General features: G+C 35.7%; 7 protein-coding genes across 7 annotated transcripts; 6 read left to right on the top strand and 1 right to left on the bottom strand.

The window, feature by feature from the left end:
* Positions 1–1,477: 1,477 nt before the first annotated feature.
* Positions 1,478–2,732, top strand: LOC123315684. Its single transcript, XM_044901508.1, has 2 exons — positions 1,478–1,622; positions 2,321–2,732. Exons 1-2 carry the CDS (start codon positions 1,575–1,577, stop codon positions 2,681–2,683), a joined length of 411 nt encoding a protein of 136 aa, XP_044757443.1. The 5' UTR covers positions 1,478–1,574; the 3' UTR covers positions 2,684–2,732.
* Positions 2,733–2,863: 131 nt separating this feature from the next.
* On the top strand, positions 2,864–5,868 carry LOC123315683. The gene is made up of 2 exons (XM_044901507.1): positions 2,864–3,491; positions 5,273–5,868. Exons 1-2 carry the CDS (start codon positions 3,444–3,446, stop codon positions 5,696–5,698), a joined length of 474 nt encoding a protein of 157 aa, XP_044757442.1. The 5' UTR covers positions 2,864–3,443; the 3' UTR covers positions 5,699–5,868.
* A 748-nt stretch (positions 5,869–6,616) lies between these two features.
* On the top strand, positions 6,617–7,553 carry LOC123316021. Its single transcript, XM_044901930.1, has 2 exons — positions 6,617–6,655; positions 7,043–7,553. The coding sequence occupies exons 1-2, from the start codon at positions 6,617–6,619 to the stop codon at positions 7,403–7,405; spliced, it is 402 nt and encodes a 133-aa protein (XP_044757865.1). The 3' UTR covers positions 7,406–7,553.
* Positions 7,554–9,167: 1,614 nt separating this feature from the next.
* LOC123315817 lies at positions 9,168–9,854 on the top strand. The gene is made up of 2 exons (XM_044901682.1): positions 9,168–9,232; positions 9,463–9,854. Exons 1-2 carry the CDS (start codon positions 9,185–9,187, stop codon positions 9,823–9,825), a joined length of 411 nt encoding a protein of 136 aa, XP_044757617.1. The 5' UTR covers positions 9,168–9,184; the 3' UTR covers positions 9,826–9,854.
* Positions 9,855–11,869: 2,015 nt separating this feature from the next.
* Positions 11,870–12,871, top strand: LOC123315646. The gene is made up of 2 exons (XM_044901423.1): positions 11,870–11,934; positions 12,416–12,871. Exons 1-2 carry the CDS (start codon positions 11,887–11,889, stop codon positions 12,815–12,817), a joined length of 450 nt encoding a protein of 149 aa, XP_044757358.1. The 5' UTR covers positions 11,870–11,886; the 3' UTR covers positions 12,818–12,871.
* A 140-nt stretch (positions 12,872–13,011) lies between these two features.
* Positions 13,012–15,184, top strand: LOC123315647. Its single transcript, XM_044901424.1, has 2 exons — positions 13,012–13,392; positions 14,780–15,184. Exons 1-2 carry the CDS (start codon positions 13,345–13,347, stop codon positions 15,131–15,133), a joined length of 402 nt encoding a protein of 133 aa, XP_044757359.1. The 5' UTR covers positions 13,012–13,344; the 3' UTR covers positions 15,134–15,184.
* A 1,840-nt stretch (positions 15,185–17,024) lies between these two features.
* LOC123315066 lies at positions 17,025–18,589 on the bottom strand. Its single transcript, XM_044900621.1, has 2 exons — positions 18,432–18,589; positions 17,025–17,385 (listed from the first exon to the last, which is right to left on the bottom strand). The coding sequence occupies exons 1-2, from the start codon at positions 18,477–18,479 to the stop codon at positions 17,032–17,034; spliced, it is 402 nt and encodes a 133-aa protein (XP_044756556.1). The 5' UTR covers positions 18,480–18,589; the 3' UTR covers positions 17,025–17,031.
* Positions 18,590–22,765: the final 4,176 nt, after the last annotated feature.

Consider the following 22,765-nt stretch of genomic DNA (forward strand, 5'->3'; position numbering starts at 1 on the left):
AGTTCGATTAAACCCTAGATTCCATTAGTTTACCTCCGAGTTTTTTTTTTTACTGGCCGACCCGTCCAGCTTCACATTTCGGGATGAATTGGGAACTGCATACCTCTCTACATGTCACGTTAAATCGTCATCTTCATGGTTATCTTAGATTACATTCAGATTGGGTTAGTATTAGATTACTAGATACTTGCACTTTTAGAATACGCGTGTCGAAAGTTGAAGTCACTTAAAAATTTGTCAGGACCAGACTGTTGCACTGAGTTTCATGAAATTTTCCGAGAATATTCTTGAATGGTTCATTTAACTAAAAAAAAATCGAGAGTTCTCTGCAAATACTAGTTTTTGCGTAGTGAAGTCACAAACTTGGGCGTCTCAAAATCTGCAAAAAATGCTATGAAGTTGATTTTTATTCCTTAATTTTGTGAATATTTTTCCAAATTAATCGAGTTCCTCAATCCACAATTCAGGACAATCCAAAAAATAGTTTGAATCTTCCAAATCGACCAATGGGTTAGAATTCTATAAAAATTAGTTCACAAACTCTGAAATATTACATTCTGTCGCAATAAAGCCAGGAGGATTCGTAAAATCGTCAAATATTTTGTTATGAATGGAATTTGGAAATGATTCATTACTAGAAGACTTGCTCTCTCAGAATATGTATCACTTTTGGCTCTACGACGATTTTTCTGTGAGATACGCGTGTCTAAATTTGAACTTCGAAAAATTCCGAAAAATATGGCTTCATTCAAAAATTCGTCAACAGCAAGCAGTTGCACTGAGGTTGATGAAATTAGGGAATTTATATAAAAAGAGATGGATCAGAAATAGCAGCCGTCTTTCAGTAAAAGCAGATCTTCATTTCAAATAATGGAACATGAAAAAGAAATCCTTTGAATGATGGAAAAATACATTTGTACTATTTTATTTCAGATCAAAAATTGTCCACAAGGGCTCGTTATAAGTTTCTGGCTAATCTAACTGATGATAAAGTGTTCCTACTCCAACAATTGTTCGACACGCACTTATTGATAAAGATGGTTTCAATCCTTACTATCTCCTGAAAAGAATTTGTCTCTAGTTAACAACAACCTTCATACTTCTGAAGGTTATTCACAAAGATAATGGATGTTATTGGGACTTAGGAATTCCATGAAATATTTTATCGTTACTGAAGACGAAGCACACCTTTGTCCACTTTGCTACCTTGTTCCTTCGGTATAACTTGAAACAAAACTGATCGAATATTTCCTCATTACTTACCTGCATATCATAAAGCATTTCAATTGATTTCTGAGATTTTCATCAATACTGCAATGAATGTCTTCTAGTACTCTTTATTTCATTCACTCTACAGTAAACCTCATAAATTTATACCGAGAATGTCACAACATTGGAAAATTTATCTAATTTTCCATAAAACGATTGTTTTTTAATCTATCACCATTGAACTTGAATCCCTCGAAGTTCAAGGTTTATCTTTCTTGTCTTATCAAGGTTCCATTGATACTGCTTTATATTCTTTGGAATTCGTGTCTAACATTAGTCTTCAGTGTTGATCAGAGTACGTCAAAATGAAGTGGTTCCTTTCGTTCGCTGTCCTCCTTCTGTCTGTTTGCTGTGTGAGTATTCTAATTATTTCCATTGCTTTCAACAGTTTGTTACATAAGTCTTTATATTTGTTTTGCCATGACAGCAAGAAATTTTTAGTTGTTTTTGTTTTATGGTGAGATATTAGGAAGGAACATCATCTTTTCAATTGAAAATTTTTGTTTCGCTAATTCTGTACTTTCTTGGGGTCACAAATTCCGAAAATATTCCTAAAACATCAATACTATGAACTGAGAAGGATAGTGGAAAATATACAGATAAAATATCAACTGATGACTTGTTGTATAGTCCCCATCATCGACATAGTGGTCATATATATTTAATGAAAAACAGGAGTGCTTTTAAATTGATGGATAAAAGAGGAGAGATGAATAATTCCTATAATTGATGGCATACTTTTCATGCCCGATACAGTGATGGGCAGTACAGCGACCATCAGTTTGGCTTCAAAAATTCATGATGAAAAATATCCTGCATTCTCCATCCGATAATAATTGAACTAAAAAAAAAACATCTAGGATGAACGGATATTTTTCAGAATATTGAATTTTTCCATGGAAAATGAATGTACGTGTTGCGTATTCTTTTTTGTTGGTCTTATTACTTCTTTTGTACCATAATAAATCAGCTATGAGTTATTCCAAATGGTTCATTTTTCTACTAGTTTAAAAATAATACACTTTTCTGAGCCAAAAATTCCAAACTCCAGGTGTTCAGCTTGAAGATCGACTTACAACACGCAAGTACCCCCCACCAGGACTGTGCGCATCACCATCATCATTTTCCACAAGAAAAACTGGACAAACTCAACAAGGGAGAACCTGTAGATCCTAAGGACGAAGAAATTGCCTCACACTTGGTCTGTATTCTGAAGGAACGTAAATACCTATCGGAAGATGGAACGATCAACAAAGACCTCGGCAAGGCCAGAATCACTAAAGTTTTGGGCGAAGGATCTGAAGATATCGACAAGGTGATGAACTGTTTGGTGCAGCATACTGACCAGAAAGAAACCGCAGTTACCTTCTATAACTGCGTAGCACCTCTGATCAAGAAGCACAATTCTCAGTAAAAATCAGCCGTTAACTCGAAAAATCAATAATATTAAAAAATTTGATATATTCTGTTGTGTTTTATTCATCCCTACACATGAGTTTCTACACGAAAATATTTCTTGAGTAAACACAATTAACTCACAACTTGATGAAAATATAAATGCTTCATTAAAAGGAAATTTCACTTTATGGTCAATGTAAAGAGTTGGATTAATAACTCATTCATTCATTTAGGCTGTCCTTATAGTAACACACCTTTTGTAGTTGGTCCCTCAATTTTCAAAAGATTGTTCAAACACCTCGATATTTTTTGCTGGAGGACCAATTTTTCGAGGTCACACTATAGAGTTGTCCAATAAGAGGTTTCATTTTTATTAATTCTAGAAGCGGGTCGTTTTTTGTGATATGAATATAATTTTGTCATCAATAATAACTGAAAAAATTACCATAAATGTGATACACGCTCAATAACGACTACGTTCTGTTGAAATTTTCTATTACATTTTCGAAATTTAGGGCAAAATGCTAATTCAACTTGTTTTATCGAATCATAATATACCCAACATCTCGGACACCAATAATCTTTTAGTAGTATTATGTTAAGTTTGAACTCACAGTTATTGTTCCAGATAACAATGAAGATAATTCAAAATTTAAAATAACATCTGGAATTATCGATCAAATTTCATCGAAATGACCTGGAACAAAGTCCTAAGTATATGATTATTTAAGAATTATATTCGAAAAAGTCTTCAGTATGGTTCCAATCACAGCACAATGAAGTCAATCTTGTTGTCAATTTTCTTCCTGGTGCTCATCTGCTATGTGAGTTTTAAAAGTTCTGTAAAAATTCTAGGATGTAATCGATCTTTTCTCCTTTAATTATTTGACTGTTGAAAAAATTGAAAGTGGCCTTCTATATCATATTTCGTGATTTTTTTCTCTTCGAATCTAGGGTATTTACACTGCGCAAAAAAATTAACGCACATTATGGAAATCTCAAATTCATTCTACAACTGAAGGTGTTCTCAATGAAAATTATTTTTATCAGAATTATGCATGCATATGTTATCCACTTTCAATGGTTTTCTTCAATACAGATGTTTTTTCCCAGCAGGAATAAAAAAAGATGATATTATCAGATTTTGAATGTATTGGCTCCATTCTATAATCAGTTGTTCTCGATCAATTCTAGTGATCAATAGTTTTTCTTTTGTTTGATTTTCTACACTCGATCGCTATGCAACGCGAAACACGCAATTTGACACAAGAGGAATGTGCCGAAGCGGTAGTTTTGCGAGAAGAAGAGTGGACAAACACAAGAATTGCAGATAGGTTTGGAGTTTCCCATACAAGTGTGTCCAGAATGTTGCAGCGATTCAGGGAGACAGGTATGAATGTCCGAAGACCAGGACAGGGTAGACCACGGGTAACAACCGCCATTCAAGAAGGTTACTTGAGAGTTTCTTCGTTGAGACAAAGGTTTGCATGTTTGCAACCGCTCGCCTCCTTCAAATTCAGCTTGAGCAAACTCATGAGGTGCAAATTAGCACTCAGACAATAAGAAATCGCCTCATAGAATATGATTTAAGGCCTCGTGTCGCGGCAAGAGGCCCAGCTCTTACCCCATCCCATCAAAGGGCGCGTTTGGATTTTGCGAGAGAGCATATTCATTGGGAAGAGGCCGATTGGGAAAGAGTCCTCTTCACAGATGAGTCTAGATTCTGTCTCTACCATTGTGATCGACGTTCCCTTGTATACAGACGTCCACTTGAAAGATATGCTCAGTGCAATTTCCTGAATACTACTGGTTTCGGGGGAGGATCGATTATGGTATGGGGTGGAATATCTTTGACTGCTCGCACAGACTTAGTGGTCGTTGATAATGGAGCTATGAATGCTGATAAGTATATAAGAAACATTCTTGAAGAGCATGTAGTGCCATTTGCCCCATACATTGGTGAAAATTTCATTTTTATGGACGATAATGCCAGACCCCATCGTGCGCGCATCGTTCAGGAGTACCTTGAAGATGTTGAAGTCTCTCGAATGGAATGGCCAGCAAGAAGTCCAGATCTCAATCCGATTGAGCAGGTTTGGGACAACCTCAATAGAAGGCTGAGAAGTTCAGAAAATCATCCAGCTACTCTTAATGACTTAGGAATCCAACTCGGAGAAATCTGGGAAGGATTAGATCACAACATTTTAAGATCACTCATATTGAGTATGAACCGTCGTTGCCGAGCTGTAATGAACGCAAGGGGTGGAAATACCAAGTATTAAATCACTTATCAGCATTTCAGTATTTTGAAAATTGTTCATTTCTCTTCTTTCACATAAGATTCGGTGAAATCCTGAATTTTTCTTCCATTGTGTCTTGTTTCGTTCAAAACCTTCCCGAGAGAACATAAAAAATAAGTTATAAAGTCAATATAGAGTTAACTTTCATTAAAATTGAGATTTTCAGAATGTGCGTTAATTTTTTGGCGCAGTACTTGAAGCAGCGAATATTTAATTACGTTCCTTCAACTGTCTAAAAAACTCCACCCCAATGTACACGGCTAAACTGATTCTTCGAAAAAATAATCTGGTTCTCATTTTTTCAGGTAAACAGCGCCAAGTTAGGTGTCACAGAGACAAATAATGAAGTCTGCGAAAAGAATAACTTAACCTCATGGGCCAAATTTCGATTTAAGAACACCAAAAGTTTCGGCCCGTACGCACTTTGTTTACTCAAACATAATGACATCATTTCTGAGGATGGACAAATCCAGAAAGAAGTCGTTATGAGCAGGGTCGTCAAAGTTATTGGCTTGGGGTCAAAAGATGTTGAGGAAGTTGTAGAGTGTGCAATTCAGAAGAATGATGCAGGAGAGACTGCCATTTATTTCTTTAATTGTGCAGAAACATTGTTGAACAAAATCGATTGTCTAGAAAAACTTCATATTAAGGACTTCAATGTAAGAGATAGGTTTCTCGTGGATAGCAGATGTTGGATGCATCTCCTTCCGGAATTGCAATCTGTAGTATAACATGTACGTCAGAAATATCCTTTCCTTACTAGATATTGATATTTGAGTGTTAATTACTGAATCATAATACAAATACATTTTAGCAGAAATCGTGAGATCAATAATATAACATAGGTATAGTATGATGATTCCTAAATTGAATAAATAAGATGAGAAAGAATTGAATCTTGAATCCCAGCTTTCTTATGGAATTATTCGAGATTTCTTAAATCGAAATTCGAGAAATTTTGATTTCATTATTCAGGGTTAGAACTATAGAGGGGGACTACGGAGATATCGAAAACCGTTAGAAATACAGGGTAGCTTGAATTACGAAAAAAGTTGCGTTATTCAAGGATGAGTGGGTGGGTGTAAAGAGTTCCTGAGATATCTCGAAAAAACTGAAAATCAAGATTATCATTTTTTCTTCATAAGTCATTTGTTTTTGGAGATAACTACAGGAAATTCGGTGTGTAGTCATAATCCTATATAGCGATTATACTGGTGTACTTAGTTGTAATTTAAGCCAGCCTTTATTTTCAACTAGTAAGCCCCTAGCTTCGCCTTTTCGTACTGAATATGCCATTGGGGTACTGAATAAGTAAAAGGTTTATTTGATGATCGAAATATATTTCTTTCATGATTTTGTGCACATAAACCCAGTCTATTGAAAGTACAAGGGCTACAGAGAATCCAAACATCATTGAAAATATATGGTTTGCTTTATACGATACATGCTACATGCTACAGACTGCTAGCCTCCTTCACTACCAATTACTATATAATATATGAATAACATTAGAATGATCTGGTTAGTATTGTTACATCTAAAATTGTTGATAGAATATTATCGAAATACCCTTGGACAGAGTTCTAAAATCTCAACGATTATTTATATACTTACAAATGAATGTCTAGTGTTCTTCCAAACGTATCACAATGAAGCCGTCGATTTTGTTGCTGTTTTTCATCTGCTATGTGAGTTTCAAAAGTTCAATAAAATCTCTAGGAAATAATCGATCTTTACGAGAGAAGAAGGGTGTTTTGCCATAAGCGATAAGCATAACCTCTTCAGATAAGCAGTGTTTTCTTTGTTTATTCAACAGTTAGATGTGAATGTGGTGTTCTATATAATATTTTGTGATTTTATTTTTTCATGAAATCACAAGATGAAACTTCCATCAATTAGTAGGTATAGGGTATGTCGAATTTTTCATTTTATTGCCACTGCCATGCAAGACCCCACAATCTTTCTGCAAAACTGTTATAGCTTTTTGCATGCATTGATTTGATGAAAATCGTGAACGAACCGGACTCAAATTATTCTTGTCCGTCGAAAAAATAATCAATTTTTTTTGCTTTTAGGTAAGCAGCGCAAAGCTAGACGTTGCAAGCACAAATAATGTAAATTGTGAAAATAGTAAAGTAACCAATGCAGAGTTCCCATTGCCAGCAAGAAACAGCGAAGCTTTCGGCCTACACATACTTTGTTTACTCAAAGAGAATGACATCATTTCTAGGGATGGAAAAATCCAGAAGGAAGTGGTTAGGGTCAAGGCTGTCAACTTTATTGGCGTAGGGTCAGAAGATGTTGAGAAAGCTGTAGAGTGTTCCATTCAGAAGGACAATGAAAAAGATACTGCCATTTATTTCTTTGATTGTGTAAATCCACTGGTGGAAAAGAATGGTCCTTCTAAAACTTCAGCCTCAACACTCCCGAGGCATTAGAAGTACCACCTACACTTAGACGTGTGAAAGAGTTTATGCAGCTTAATAGTAACTTTTTGGATTTCGAAATTTCAGAAATATTCCAGTTATTACTGGATGTTCATGTTTGAATGTCAATTACTGAATCATACTACAAATACATTTTTGCGGAAATTGTGGAATCAATTGTATAACATAGGTACAGTGTTATCATTCTGAAATTGATTAATATGACATAAAAAAAAATAATCCCACTTCAGTACCCAATTTTCCGATAGAATTATTCGAGATTTCTTTCATCGATATCTTCGGAGACTTCTAATTCCATTATATTTGGTGCACGTCAATTCTTAGAGTGATTGATACGAAGTCGAAATTCATAGTTTACCAGCGTAGGAAGGAACTGGTACAAGTTCGAAACTTTATCAGGAAAGTTTGAGAGCTTTTCTTAATATATATCGAGAACAAATGAAGATTTCACCCCATAGTTACATTCATGAAAGGATTGCGAGGAAGAATATCCTACTTTTAATTAAATTTGATGTTGATCCCGTATACCAGCCCGAGGAAAAATTTACCCAACTTAATTATGAACGATTCATTGCAACACTCGGTTGTGATGAACGATAAGAGCTTGAGACAACTTTCTTAGACTTAAGAACATTCAAGAATCAGTATTCTTACAGCCTTTCATCATATGTTCATTACTAAAATATACAGGGTGTTCCTAAATTGAACGTACAAACGAAAAGGGGAGATTCCTTAGGTGAGTTTAAGAAAAAAAAAGTCCCATAAACATGGGGTCGCAAACGTTTCGTTTTCGAGATACAGTTTTACGTTTCTTGTTGTAATACATTTTTTGTGTTGATTATACGAGTTTATCGAATCTTTATGAATCATCGCTACAGATCAGGAAAATTTCCATAAAAACTAACACTGAATTCATTCACCACAGCTTACAAAGTGGCCTTCCCATCATAATTTGGATTTTCACGAAGATTTCGAGAGAATCGTTCAAATTTTTTTTTCTCGAAATCGTTGGTAGATACGACAAAACTACACGAGACCGAAAAGTTTAGTATAAGAACAAAGCTTCTTTTTACATTTTTTCAAATTAACAGTTGCTCACCAAAAAAAAGTTCTGCAGAAAAACAGGTGGCAGTGTTCCAGAAAAAATATCACCCTTTAGATCTTCTATCGAAATTGCCATGTGACGTGGTGAGAACTCTAAAATGTAATATCTATGCCAAATTTCAGTTGAATATCTTGTGAAGTGTAGATACTATGAGGAAAAAACTTGAAAAAAATTCAAACTTCAACACTCTGTATCTCGAAAACGAAACGTTGGTGACCCCATGTTTATGGGACTTTTTTTTCTTAAACTCACTTAAGGAATCTCCCCTTTCGTTTGTACGTTCAATTTAGGAACACCCTGTATACTTTGTAGGTTTATTTGATGATCGAAATATATTTACTTCATGATTCTGTGCAAATAGATCCACTCTATTAGAAGTACATGGTATACAGAGAGTTTCAACAGAAACTTAACACAATAATGGTGTTGGTGTGGTAGTCCTTAGGCGTTGATGAGATGAAATCTCGCACTGAACACACTATTATGTTATTTTTCAACTCACAGTTATTCTTCCGGTTAATAATGAAGATAATTCAAGAATTTAATATAATATCGGAAATTTTCGATCAATCTTTATCGAAATGACCTCGAACAAAGTCTAAACTATATGATTATTCAAGAATTATATTTGAAAAAATCTTCAGTATTGTTCCAATCATAACACAATGAAGTCGATCTTGTTATCAATTTCCTTCCTGGTGGTCATCTGCAATGTGAGTTTCAGAAGTTCGTAATTGAGTGAAAGTGTTAAACATCGATGCCAAGAGTCAAATCATCCGATTCAATGCTTGATTCCAATGGTTCGCAGGGTGTCGAACATTTCATCTCATTGCCACTCCCATTCAAGACTCCAGAATCTTTCTGCAAAACTGTTATAGCTTCTTGCTATAACTCAACTTGTTCTTGTTCGTCGAGAAAATAATCAAGTTTTTATGCTTTTTAGGTAAGCAGCTTGAAGCTAGGAGTCGAAGGCAAAAATATTGAAAATTGCGAAAACGGCAACGTAACCAATGCGAAGCTTCCATTGCCAGCAAAGAACAGCGAAGGTTTCGCCCTGTACATGCTTTGTTTACTCAAAGAGAATGACATCATCTCAAGGGATGGAAAAATCCAGAAGGAAGTCGTTAGGGACAAAGCTGTCAACGGTATTGGCGTAGGCTCAGAAGATGTTGAGAAAGCAGTAGAGTGTGCAGTTCAGAAGGACGATGAAAAAGACACTGCCATTTCTTTCTTTAATTGTGTAGATCCACTGGTGAAAAAAAATAAACCTTCTAAAACTTCAACCTCAACACCCCCTAGGGATTAGAAGTACCTATACCTAGACGTGTGAAAGAGTTTATGGGCCTGTTCCGATATTGCTGGTTTTACTGGCCAGCAATTGAATAACAATAAAACTCGAGCGACTGGGCCAATAGGCATCGTCTCTGAAATACTGACAGTACTGTTCAGGAATATCGGAACAGACGGTATGTAGCATAATCCCCGAAATTTCAGAAATATTCCAGTTATTACTGGATGTACATGTTTGAATGTCAATTAGTGAATCATACTACAAATAAATTTTTGGAGATATTGTGGTATCAATGGTATAATATAGGTACAGTGTTATGATTCTGAAATTGAATAATACCTATGACAGAATAAAAATACAAGTATCTAATTTTCCGAAGGAATTATTTCAGATTATACCAGCCCCAGGAAAAATTTATCCAATTTAATTATCAACGACTAATTTCAACACTCGGTTGTGATGAACGATAAGAGCTCGAGACAACTTTCTCAGACTCTAGAATATTCAAGAATCAGTATTCTTACAGCTTTTCATATTATGTTTATTACTAAAATATAAAATGTATACCTTATAGATTTATTTGATTATCGAAATATATTTACTTCATGATTCTGTGCAAATAGATCCACCCTATTGAGAGTACAAGGTATACAGGGAGTTTCAACAGAAACTTGCCACGTACGAATATACGAGGATGTATTGATATCTAGTTAGCCTAGACCAGTTCCATGAATAAAAAAAATATTGCGTTACCCTACCAACGAACAATAACTCATTAGAAGTGTAAGTGTCAAAAACCAGAGTTACGCAATAAATTAAAAGTAAGAAGATGTCCACTGAAATTGTGAAAGTCGAAAAATTGAAGTATCGAGCCAGTACCTGTATATAAAAGGGTTAAGAGGTGAGCAGATTTACGAAGATATGCTTAATACCCTTGGTGATCAATGTCCTTCGTATGCGACCGTGAAAAATTGGACTGCAAACGTCAAAATAGGTGAATTTTCCATTGAAGATGATGACCGATCGGAAAGGCCAGTTTCTGTGTCATTCCCCGAAAATATCGATGCAATTCATGACATGATTTTATCAGACCGTCGAATTGGATCCCCAAATGTTTGAATGTTGACCAAAAGCGTGCAAGGGTAGAAGCATCGCGTTCGATCTGTGCTCGACTTGAAAACGATGTGGACTTCTTAAACCGAATTGTTACTATGAATGAGACTTGGGTACATTTCTACGATCCAGAAACAAAGCAACAATCGATGGAATGGCGACACTCTGGTTATCCAAGACCTAAGAAGTTTCGTGTCCAAAAATCTGCTGGAAAAGTTCTTGCTTCAGTTTTTCGGGATTGCCATGGAGTAATCATGATCGATGTTTTGGATAAAGGTAGAACCATAACCGGAGATTACTATTCGACTTTACTGACCACTCTACGGGAAAAAATTAAAGAGGAAAGACGCGGAAAGCTATTCGAAGGTGTTTTGTTTTTGAAGGACAACACCCCTGCACAAAAATCTCATGTTGCCATGTAAAAGAATTCGTGATTTAGGGTTTGAATTACTAGAACACCCCCCTTATTCACCAGATTTGGCTCCATCCGACTATCATCTCTTTCCTCAACTAAAAAAAAGTTTAAAGTGTCGTAACTTTGCTTCCAACGGGGAGGTAATAAAAGCTGTCTGATTTGCAGAGCAAGAAGAAACATTTTTTTGAAAGGTCTAGAAACGTTGCAGGTTCTCTGTAATAAATGGAGAATATGTTGAGTAATAAAATATTTTGTCATTGAAATTTTGTTTGGTTCTTTAGTAAGCTAAGAATTTTTCAATATATATTCTTCTATCATCTGGAAAATAACTAGATCAGATGGTTTTCTAGAGGTTATTTTCTAATATCATAGGTTACACTTCACGAACAATTATTATTATATGAATAACATTAGAATCATCTCATATGGTAAATAATTATTGATAAAATATTATCAAAATGGCCTTTAACAATGTTCTGACATCTGAATGATTATTTATGATTATACATATAAATAAAAGGATCTAGTGTTGTTTCAAACGTATCGAAATGAAGTCGATTCTTTCCTCAATTTTATGCCTCGTTTTAATCTGCTATGTGAGTTTCAAAAGTTGGTAAAAATTCTGGGATTTAATCGGAACTTCATAGGAAAAATCATTAAAACAATCCTGTTTAGCCATAATTCTACAAATAAGTTTTTTTTCCATTTCTACACGAGTTCAACTTGGGAAAATGGGGTACAATATCATATTGATGAATATTCGTCGTTATAGATCATAATTTTGACTCTCTTAGAATTTGGAACGTTGGCAAATTTTTCTAGAGAGATGAACATTTCTATGCTTATAGTTTTACTATAGATAATTCCACTCATTTTGTTGTATATTGAAAAAATATTTTGGTTTTTCAAGAATAATGAAGAAGTATTTTGTGAGGTGACTGTGTCCAGTCTTCTTGTACTGATGAGGTCAGAAATAAAAAATGAATTTCAGCCAAATCATCATTGACTCTCGCATGAATTCTCTGTTTCATCATCGGACTACACTCATGAGCATAACCACGACTTTGTGCTTTCCAGGCAAACAGTGCCGCGTTGGACTCCACAGGAGCAAATAATGATTGTGATAACCACAGGGTAAACAACATCAGACTCCGATTGACTCCAATCGACAGTGACAAAGCACATCCTGGTGATCCAATCAAATTTTTCTCTGAAGATTATGGCCAGCATATCCTTTGTTTATTCAAAGAGAAAGACATCATTTCAGTGGATGGAAAAATCCAAAAGGACGTCGTTAGGAACAAAGCCATCAGTGATCTTAGAGTAGGGGCAGAAGACGTAGGAAAAGCTGAAGACTGTGCTATACAGAAGGATGGTCAGAAAGAGACTGCCATTGCTTTCTATAATTGTGTAGCTCCTCTAGTGAGCAAGCATAATCCTTCCAAAACTTTAGCTTCGGTATTGGCAAGTCAGAATTGAAAACAATGTTGTAATATTTAGTTTGTGAGTATCTTATTAAACTGATCTCTGTCATGTGTTTTTAGTTGACATTCCACAACATTGTGACCCACATTTGCACAAAAGGACAATGCTCTCATTGTACAAGCGCACAACCTTTTTTTACATCTCTCCACCAAGTGATAAATGACGCATTTTTATCATTCGCGAATATGCTAATTCGTTTTGGGATTTTTCAATCATAAATGCAGATTTAACCACACTATTCCACCGCCATCTGCATTAATAAACTCTGTTTTGACGCATGATCTGGGAAGAGCATCGGTTGAATTTCTAAGTAAATATTTTTTACGCCACGCAAAGTGGTTAGGCCAATATTTTCCGTTTTCGATTTCTGCAAATGATGGCAAGGATACAAAGATGGGTTTTGAAACTGGTTTGTCAAGTTTCGAAATTCGCGTATTCTTGTTTATGCCGATGCTACTATTTAAGGAATTAAGGACCCTGATTTTGAAATAGTTTGTTTTGATGATTGTGCCACTCACATCATGAAGTCTGTCGCAGCTCTGCTTGTGTTTTCTCTTGCCGTATATCATGTGAGTAACAAACGATATGTGTGTAAGAAAAATAATTGATTTAACTATGTCCAATCTGTGGCTACCTAACCACTTTATCCTGCTCAATTAAGAAAGTAAACAGTAGTAGCTGAAATAGAAAAATTTGGTATAGGAAAATATAAGTTGTGTTACTTTTATACATTGAATTTTTGATGTTTTCTTATACAGGGTGAGCAAGGGGTGTGTACATGCTCCAACTTTTGTTCCTATCTAAGCTACCGACTTTATTTTTTTCAAAAAATAGGCACGACAATGAGCATATGCTAAAATTTTTTCTGGGTTTTGTTTTTTTGAATGGCAACCCAATTTTGGACTTAATGAGAAAAAAGTTTCGATTCACATACGCATTAAAATGAAGCATTTGTCCTGTTTTTCAATATGCAAAGAAGAAATTGTATCTATGGATGAAAAATGTACTGTATCAAGTTTTTTCATAGTCCTACTAATAACTTTTTTCAAGTTTTAGTTAATCAAAGCATTTGAGCTGATCCTTCATTTATTCAAATACATTTTTTTCAGTTTTCTTCAAACCCATCTTCATTTTTGAAATGTATTAAACAGGAATTGGTCTATTTACTTCCATTTTCAATTTGTTTTCGGAGAATAATTTCCCTCATTAGTTGAAATATCGAAAATTGAAAACAATCATATAAAAAGTGCGGCAGAGCTGACTGACGATTTTCAAAGGGCTAAAAAAATGATAGTGTTGGAAAAGAACGGTTTTATCTATTCGAATCAGTAGGTAATATAGTCTTGTACTCAAGAAAGGTTTCCAAAAGAGACGGTTATTTTCGTAACGGCAAAGTCTCTATGCATTCCGTTCCAAATCATGGTGGCGTCTAAAAACTACAGACCCTAGGGAACAAAAAGAGCCCTTACGTGCACAACTTGATCGAAGACCCTTCAAAATCCAATCAGCTCTGATGCACCCTGCACAGTAATTTTGTATTCCGTCCATAAGAAGGCTTTTGATGCAACTAATTGAAGAAAGTGCTAGTTTGGCTGCACAGAGCGAAAGTAACATCCTACAAGGTTAATATTGTTAAGGATAAACTGGCCAAAAACTCAAAAAATCTATTTGATCAACCACTGTATAACCAATATAAATCTCCTCCTGATTTTAATTCCTTTCTAAAACTACTGATGAATGAAAATACTTGAACTTATTGTTAATGAAGTTCAATCGAATATTGAAGGTGTTGAAGAAGTCTGACTACCAGGAACTTTAATTCTTTGAGGCCCACTATAGGATTTCCAGCAATACAAATACAAAAACATTTAGATACCCCCATAAAACGCTAGAGGAGCTGAAAGGTTCCTTCATCTATGGTGAAAATCCTTTATTTTTTCCTTATATTGCTTCCAGGTGGAATCGGCCAAACTGAGTTTCGCTCACAAAAACCCTCCCCACCCAGATTGTCGGGAACACACGAAATACATAACCGATGACCAGGTGAACCAACTGAACAAAGGTGGCTACCCAGACAGTCCAGTGATCAGGCAACATCTCCTGTGCATCTGGAAGGAGAAAGGCGTGATGGACGAATCTGGCACCCTCCAACCAGAAGCCATCAAAAACAAACTGAGCGGACTTCTCCCTGGAAATCCAGAAGCCCTGCAGCAAGTACAACGTTGCATCGTTCAAAAGAAAGACCCTGCAGAAACTGCCTACGCTTTCTACCAATGCATATCCCCCCTCCTGGCCAAATATAACAATTAGCTAAACTCCCGATTCGAATGATACTGTGACTCGAATATAGATTAAGAAGTTTTCTCGACTATTATTTCATCCTATTGTTTTCGTTCACTGATTGGAGTTCTCGTTATGATATTCCTCGTCAACTTCCAAGATTGTGGGCCGTTTGTTCTTGGACTCTTTGTACGATTCTCAAGCAATGAGCATTTTCGAATGAAAGATTCAAACTTTGAATACGAAGCTTCACAATTCGAGATGCACTTCGAAGTTTAGTACTCGGTGCATCAGAGGTATTTGAGTTATTTCAATTTAGCAGGAAATTATGTGGAATAACATTTAGGAGGTTTCTGATTATTGGTACCTCGGAATCTCCAGACCATGGGCATATTTTGGTAGGGAATTCGATTAACTCCCGCTCGGAGTGCTCTAAGACGATTATGAAAATACGAAAACTTGAGATATTGAAGCGTGATGTTCGTCAACGAGCGAAGTTTTCAATTTCTGCCTGTTGTCATACGTTTTCTCGAGTGGAGCGGACAGAAGATGAGTTCGAAGCGTCTTTAGATGTCATCATAAAGCCCTTACTTACCACATACTTTTCGAAGAGCGAAGCCGACAAGAAAGGATATTGGGGGGATGCAAGAGCTCCTTCAGTCACCTAAAGTACCTATTCGTTATCCACAGTATATTTCAGATGTGGTTGATTCAATTTTTAGAGAGTTATAGAGAATTGAGTCCGAAATACAGGGTTTGTAAAAATTAGTGCATAAAATTCATATAAAAAATTACCAACATCAGAAATAGTAGTGAGTCACACTGTTTTCTACACTCAGATTGATTCTATCTGTGAAGTCAGCAGAAGGACCATTCATAGGTTGAAGGCTTAAGATTTTTTCGATAGCAAACCAGAAAACTAACAGAAATTCCTTTTGACAAGGAACCCTCCATTTACACCCTGTATATTGGAGTGAAACAATAGTGGTTCAATAAAGGGTGGCAATTTAAAAACTTGCCAGGCAAATTATGTCTCGACAAGGATGATTTCAGAGAAAATGCTGGAACAGGTCAATTTTTATTCGTAGGGGGACATATTTTGAGCAGAATTGTAAGCCGAAATCTCCTCAACCCTAGGTGTAGGGGCTATCACCCCTAAATTCTCAATAGGTAATAGGGGGTGAGATTTACCTCAACTCAAAGATCACTTTTCCCTCTACATGAATACTATGGTTTGCAAATTTTCATTGATTCCTTGAAGTAGTTACAGGAGGTGACAATTTGAAAACTTGCCAGGAAAAATTATGTCTCGACAAGGAGAAGCTCAAAGGAAAAGCCTTTAAAGGAAGGGAGACAAATTCATATAAAAATTAGCAGCATCAGAAAAAGTAGTAACATCCAGTTTCATAATCAAATTTGAAGTCACTTTAAGCTTAAAGCTTCCTTTACTGTCATTTTTAGTAGGGTTGAAGAAAGCTTTAAAATTAAAGAGACTTTAAGTTTGATTATGAAACTGGCAGTAAGCCACACTCTTTTCTACACTCGATTGTATCTATCTGAGAAGTCAGTAGAAGGACCATTCATAGGTTGAAGGCTTAAGATTTTTTTTGATAGGAAACCAGAAAACTGACAGAAATTCCTTTTGGCAAGGAATTTTTCGGGAACCCTTCATTTACACACTGTATATTGGAGTGATACAATAGTGCTTCAAGATATCCCAAATTCAGATTTTCAAGATAAACTCCTTCTATTATGGATCATCATGAAGTATCGCATCTCAGTAGCCCTTTTGGAGACCACATAGTAGGCTCATTTTTCTCAATTCCAACATGAACTTGGAGATATTACTAAACGCAACTCTACAATTATTTTTTTCCTTCACACTGATTAATACAGAATCTCGTCTGTATTTTTAAGGTTTAATTTATTCAAGTGTTATATTTCTTCACAAGCAGATGGATACAATTGTAAAAATCGTTGGCAGTCTTCTCTTGAGTCTTCTTCTGAACGATGCATCCTTTCGCCTTTTTTATATCATTCTGATCGCCGTTGGACAACTCGTCAATTTTTTCCACTATCACCCCTTCTTGGAGGATACCTTCTTCGTTCATAACACCCATTTGTTTCCAGATGCATTTGAGGTGTCTGGAATATTCCGGACAAAATGGATCCACATGATCTCCACGATTTAGTAGAGCAATTTGACCAGCACCGAAAAGATGACCGATGCAATCCTTGTGTCTGGGTTCTTTGTGGTTGAAGTCGATCTTAAGGGCTAAAGCCTGAAAATAATGAGGCTTAGTGTTGTTGGCCAAGGTTGGAATTGATGGGTTGTACTTTGGATAGTAAAATTTTTCATACAAAACGAATTTGGATTGATTATTTTCGATATTTTCCATTTTTTCATCAATATCGTGTTTGTTGTATTCCAACCCACAGGAAGAATATTTGAATTTCAGATATACAAGGACAGATAGTCAAAAATGTTTTGAATAGTTAAATATTTTGTCAGTAAACCATTTTTTTCGAAAGCTATCTTTCGAAGATGACATCGTTTCTTATAAGTCTACATGCCTCAAACATCATAGTCATTTGACATCTGTTTCTCGACTTGTAGATTTTGTATTCGCTCGTATTATTAATATTCTCGATGCATTTTCATTTTGAATTGGTAAATAAGGAATATTTTTTGTGAACTTTCGAATAATGAACTCTTTTGCGTTATTGTTTTGCAGGTAGCTATAAATCGAAAAATAAGAGTAACGTCCTAGGGTTGGTTTACACTTATACAAATATTGTATTCATTAATGAATGTTTTTATCAGGATATCACAGAACCAATTTGCCGAATCCGGATATCTCTCAAAACAAAATTCATCCCAGTTTAATTAACTTGGGCTTCATTATTCTCCACTGAACTTTTGTACAAAATTGTTCTCATATCCGTGTACAGAGATTGGAGGAGAATGGGGAACAATATTCAATTTTATGTTTCAGCCCGACTCGCTTGTTTGAATATTACACTGACAACAGTTTAAGCAGGTAGATATGAACTCGATTGGTTGCTTTTTGTATTGAAAAATATAGTGAGATCGTAGATTTTTCAGACTGTAAAATGCAAGGAATTGTAACAAATATTTCAAGATATTATTAAATTAACGAGAAAGAGTTTGATAAACAAAGAGCATATATTGAAAGAATCACAAAAATTGATTTTGCCTCTCCAAGACACATCTTATATTAAAAAAAAATCATACTTTTATCAGAGCCCAAGACTATCTTAATAAATTTCTAGCTCTTCCAGACAAAATTGTGCTTCAGTTACTCACATTGATTATAATCGAGAAGACGAGGAACACAACGAAATAGGACTTCATGATTGTAGCGTAAGAAAAACAATATTGAGAGACCAGAAAAGCTCATTCCATTTATACTTTCATTTGACTTAAAGACTTCGGATTTTCCGATAACTTAATGAGCGTTATTTGATTGTGTATTGTTTTAACCCTGCATCTCACACAGGTCATGACTATCTGTTCAGAGATGAATTATCGCGTATTGATGTCTCAAAATTTGTCTTGTTATCGGAGTTTGGGGAAATACGCGACAGATATTTCCATCCAGAACTTTGAAAAATCAACTCGTAATCTGTTAGTTTGTTCAAAACTGCATTTATTTTGAAACAATGTTTGTAAACAGATTATTTAAAGTGTTTTCTCTTTCTGGCTAATAGTTTTTTCCTCTTCTCAGGCAATTTTCGAGTTTCATATCAGAGGAAGGCTTACCTTCAACGCTGAAAGCTATACAGCGTGTCTGCGCCATGGGGCAGCGATCGATTATTCTAATTCTATTAACTTTACAAAAAAGAGTTTCAAGTAAAACTCTCCTCTTTTTAAGTAGAGCATCTCCTTAAATTATTTAGAACTAAACAAAGAGTTTCGTTTCTTCTGCACAGCTATCAACTTCGATATTTTAAATGGGACACCCTATATATTTTAACATTTTTGAATTCCTTGTTGAATTTGATTATGAGTTTGGTAACAGAACTATGTCTGAATATTCAACGGTTTTCGAGAAATTTGACTTTTTATCAATATTTTGACAGTTTGAGGTACTTACATAAAGGACTATAGCTCCGTCCCTATTCTACGAAATTGATTCAAATTTGGACTGTGTCTAGTCGATGAATGAAGCACTGAAAATTTTCTTTGTAAATAACCATATTATATACAGGGTCCACGAAAATGTAGATCCATTATCAAAACAGTAATTCATCAAAATCTTCATTTTTTTAAATGACAACCCATATTGATCTGATTCGTGCTCGAGCTTCAAACTGAGAGAGATTCTGGATTATGCATAGAATCTTTCGGAATCCCATTTCATTTCAGATAGTCTTCGAAACAGCCTTTGACATATTTCTCGGTGAAGAATATATCGGATGGGAAAATTTGAAAATAATAAAGCTACATGTGCAGAGTTTTTTTCCAGCGAGCGATATGCAAACATCTCACTCGTTATCCTCCAGAACTTCACGGTTTGTTACCCCTCACACGGTAACAGGGGGGAGGTTCGCGATTCCTTCGAATGATAATCAGCTGCTGACGTCTACATTCGTGACTTTCTCTGATGTTTTTTTCAGTTAAAACAAAATTGCTGGAGGTGATTCTTTTGAAATGGGGTTTTACCGCTGTGTGAACGCTTTCCGACTTGGAATACACGTTCCTCGAAAGCTTTGGATGGTTATATACACGTTTATGTCGAGTATAGACTCATTTTGCACCATATAAGAAGAGGAAATACTTCTGCTGAGTTTGATTGTCTCCATTACCTTTTAGACAGTCCGTATGCACAAAATATCTGGTTTGACATCCGAATCTTCGAGGCAGATGTAGGATACAGGTAGAATTCCATTTTTGGTTAGATATTATCACATAAATATACAGGGTGAGTCTTTGACTCGTACAAATATTTCAACAGTAGATTCTTGAGGTCAAAAGAAACACTTTTTTCCTTTACGATTTTTTTCGATTCGGCCCTGATACACAGATATGGCCATTTTAAGTTTCAATAATGAGCTGTGCCACCCCTGGATAAACAAAATTCCCTTCAGAAATCAGAATAACTAGCTAAATCTGTGACACTACAGATCTGTGGATCTTTTGAAGAGTTGCATTCGGTCAAAGTACCCAATTCTAGGATACCCGATGGAGAATAGTTTGAATATTCTGTTTATTCACATTGTTCTGAAGGAAATGCATGTTTGAGCATAAAAAACCGACCGTACAAAAGTTACTTCCAATATCAGCTGCAAAATACCTCAGTGCCATACATTTGTGACATCAATTGCAAAGTAATAATTGGATTACAATGTCCAATTCCTCTTCTACAGATTTTTTCACTTATTATTATTGATGGTGCGATATGGATCACTCTGTACAATAAGAATCTCCACACCTTGCGATCCCAATGAAACTTCATTCAATAATAATCGCTATGGGGCAGTTTTCTCAGATCTTTCTTGTAATAATATAAAACACAGACCCTAGAGGAATGAAAAAGGTTTACAAGAAAAAGGCGTTTGAATCTCCAGGATAAATAGGATCATTAGGGAGGAAGAGATGTTGGACTCAATTGCTTTGGGACTGCTTGATGGTGATGAGCTTCAAACGAAAATAATAATCGCTCGAATTGCGATAATATCGCCAGAAATGACTTTGATGCCTCGTGGTGCTATACTTGAATGAAAGAATTGACCAAAGGAATAGTATCCCTAATGATTAACACCTTTCATAATTCCATAGTCGACTCGAATTTATTTTTATTTATTGTTCATTAACAATACATTGTTTCTATGACTGTGTGTTTGCAATATTAAGGTCTTACATGATTCCGTTCCATATTTTTTTCATAATCATTGCCATAGTGGCCACACAGTCTGAGTGGAAAACACTACCCAGCTCAAACACTCAGAGAGGGTCATTTACATCCAACGGCCGAAGAAATACAGGCTTACCGAATGAGCAAAAAATGATATACCTGAAATTGTAATTGGTATGTGGTCCAGTAAATAATTTAGGTTACTCTAGAGTCGGATGAAATTAGCTGGGTTGTAGTTTAGTATCATTCTGCATCGTAAATCACATGGGAGGTATGAAATGTTAAATGGAGATTCACAGCCACAATGCTTGTTTAACCCCGGGAATATTTTATTCCATTCGGGTAGTCGTAAACGAATTTAATATCCCCCAGCTAGAGATCACTACTACAATTCCATTGGATAATCAGCGTGTCTAATAATATATTTGATGGATGTACAATGGTTGATATTATGAGGACAGAACACTACCTAGAAAATGGAAAACAGCGGAAAGCATAGTATTCAATAAACCATTCAAAGAGAAAAAGTTCCCACAAAACTACAGACCGATAAGTCTACTGTCGGCGTTAGGAAAAGTAGTAGAAAGAATTATCACCACGAGGCTAAATGAGGAAACCTAAAATCTGAAACTAATACCACCAGAACATTTCGGATTCAGAACAGGGCATTCAACAGAGCAACAATTATTAAGGCTCACAGAGTATATTACAGAGGGATTCCAAAATAAACAAGCTACAGGTCTTGTTTTACTAGACGTCGCCAGAGCATTCGACAGAGTATAGCATGAAGGATTAATATATAAGATGAGACGTGCTGGATATTCGATCAAAATATACAAGTTGATCAGGAATTATCTCAAAAATAGAAGATTTTACGTGAAAGTGGGAGGAGAATGCTCCTCAACAAGAGATATAGAGGATTGAGTACCCCAAGGATCACTACTTGGGCCACTTCTGTACAACATATACATCCACGATATTCCGAAAAATCCAAGAACCATGCTAACGTTATATGCTGATGACACAGGCATAGCAACTCGACACCGCAACCCAGAAGTAATAGAACGAGTTCTACAAGAGACGATTGACGAAACAAATGACTGGTGCATAAAGTGGAAAATCAAGCTCAATGGACAAAAGAGCCAAGCAATTTTACTACAGAAGAGAAGACTGCGACCCACAACGAATCTAGAAGTTGACGGCGAAGAAATCGACTGGAAAAATGAAGCCAAATATTTAATATCGCTTGATAGAGGACTTACTTGGAAAAGTCATATCAAACAAGCAATCGACAAAACGAAAGCAGCGATGAATAGACTCTATCCTCTGATAGGAAGAAGAAGCCACATGTCGAACCAGACAAAATTGAAGATAATCAAAGCCGTTGCTAGGCCTCAACTAACTTATGGATCAGTTGCCTGGGGTTTCGCGGCAAAGAGCCATATCAAAAGAATTCAGGCCACTGAAAACAAGCTGCTACGATGTGAAATAGATGCACCTTGGTTTGTCAGGAATAGACAGATTTATAGGGACCTAAAATGGGAAACCATAACGGAATTCATGAACAGAAAAGCAGAGAAATTATTCGAAACAGCGATAAACCATCCGAATCAAGAACTCGGGAGACTAGTGGACAACGACCCAGAGGAAGACAAAAGGAGAATGCGAATTTACCGAAGGAGACCAAGAGATCAATTAAAAAGAGATTAAAATAACAACAGAAACTTATTGGAAAATTCAATAAAGTGTTAATCCAATAGAGGATAAACACATAAATCCCAGC

This window comes from Coccinella septempunctata, chromosome 6 (genome assembly GCF_907165205.1).
Source record: "Coccinella septempunctata chromosome 6, icCocSept1.1, whole genome shotgun sequence".
NCBI classification, from domain to species: domain Eukaryota; kingdom Metazoa; phylum Arthropoda; class Insecta; order Coleoptera; family Coccinellidae; genus Coccinella; species Coccinella septempunctata.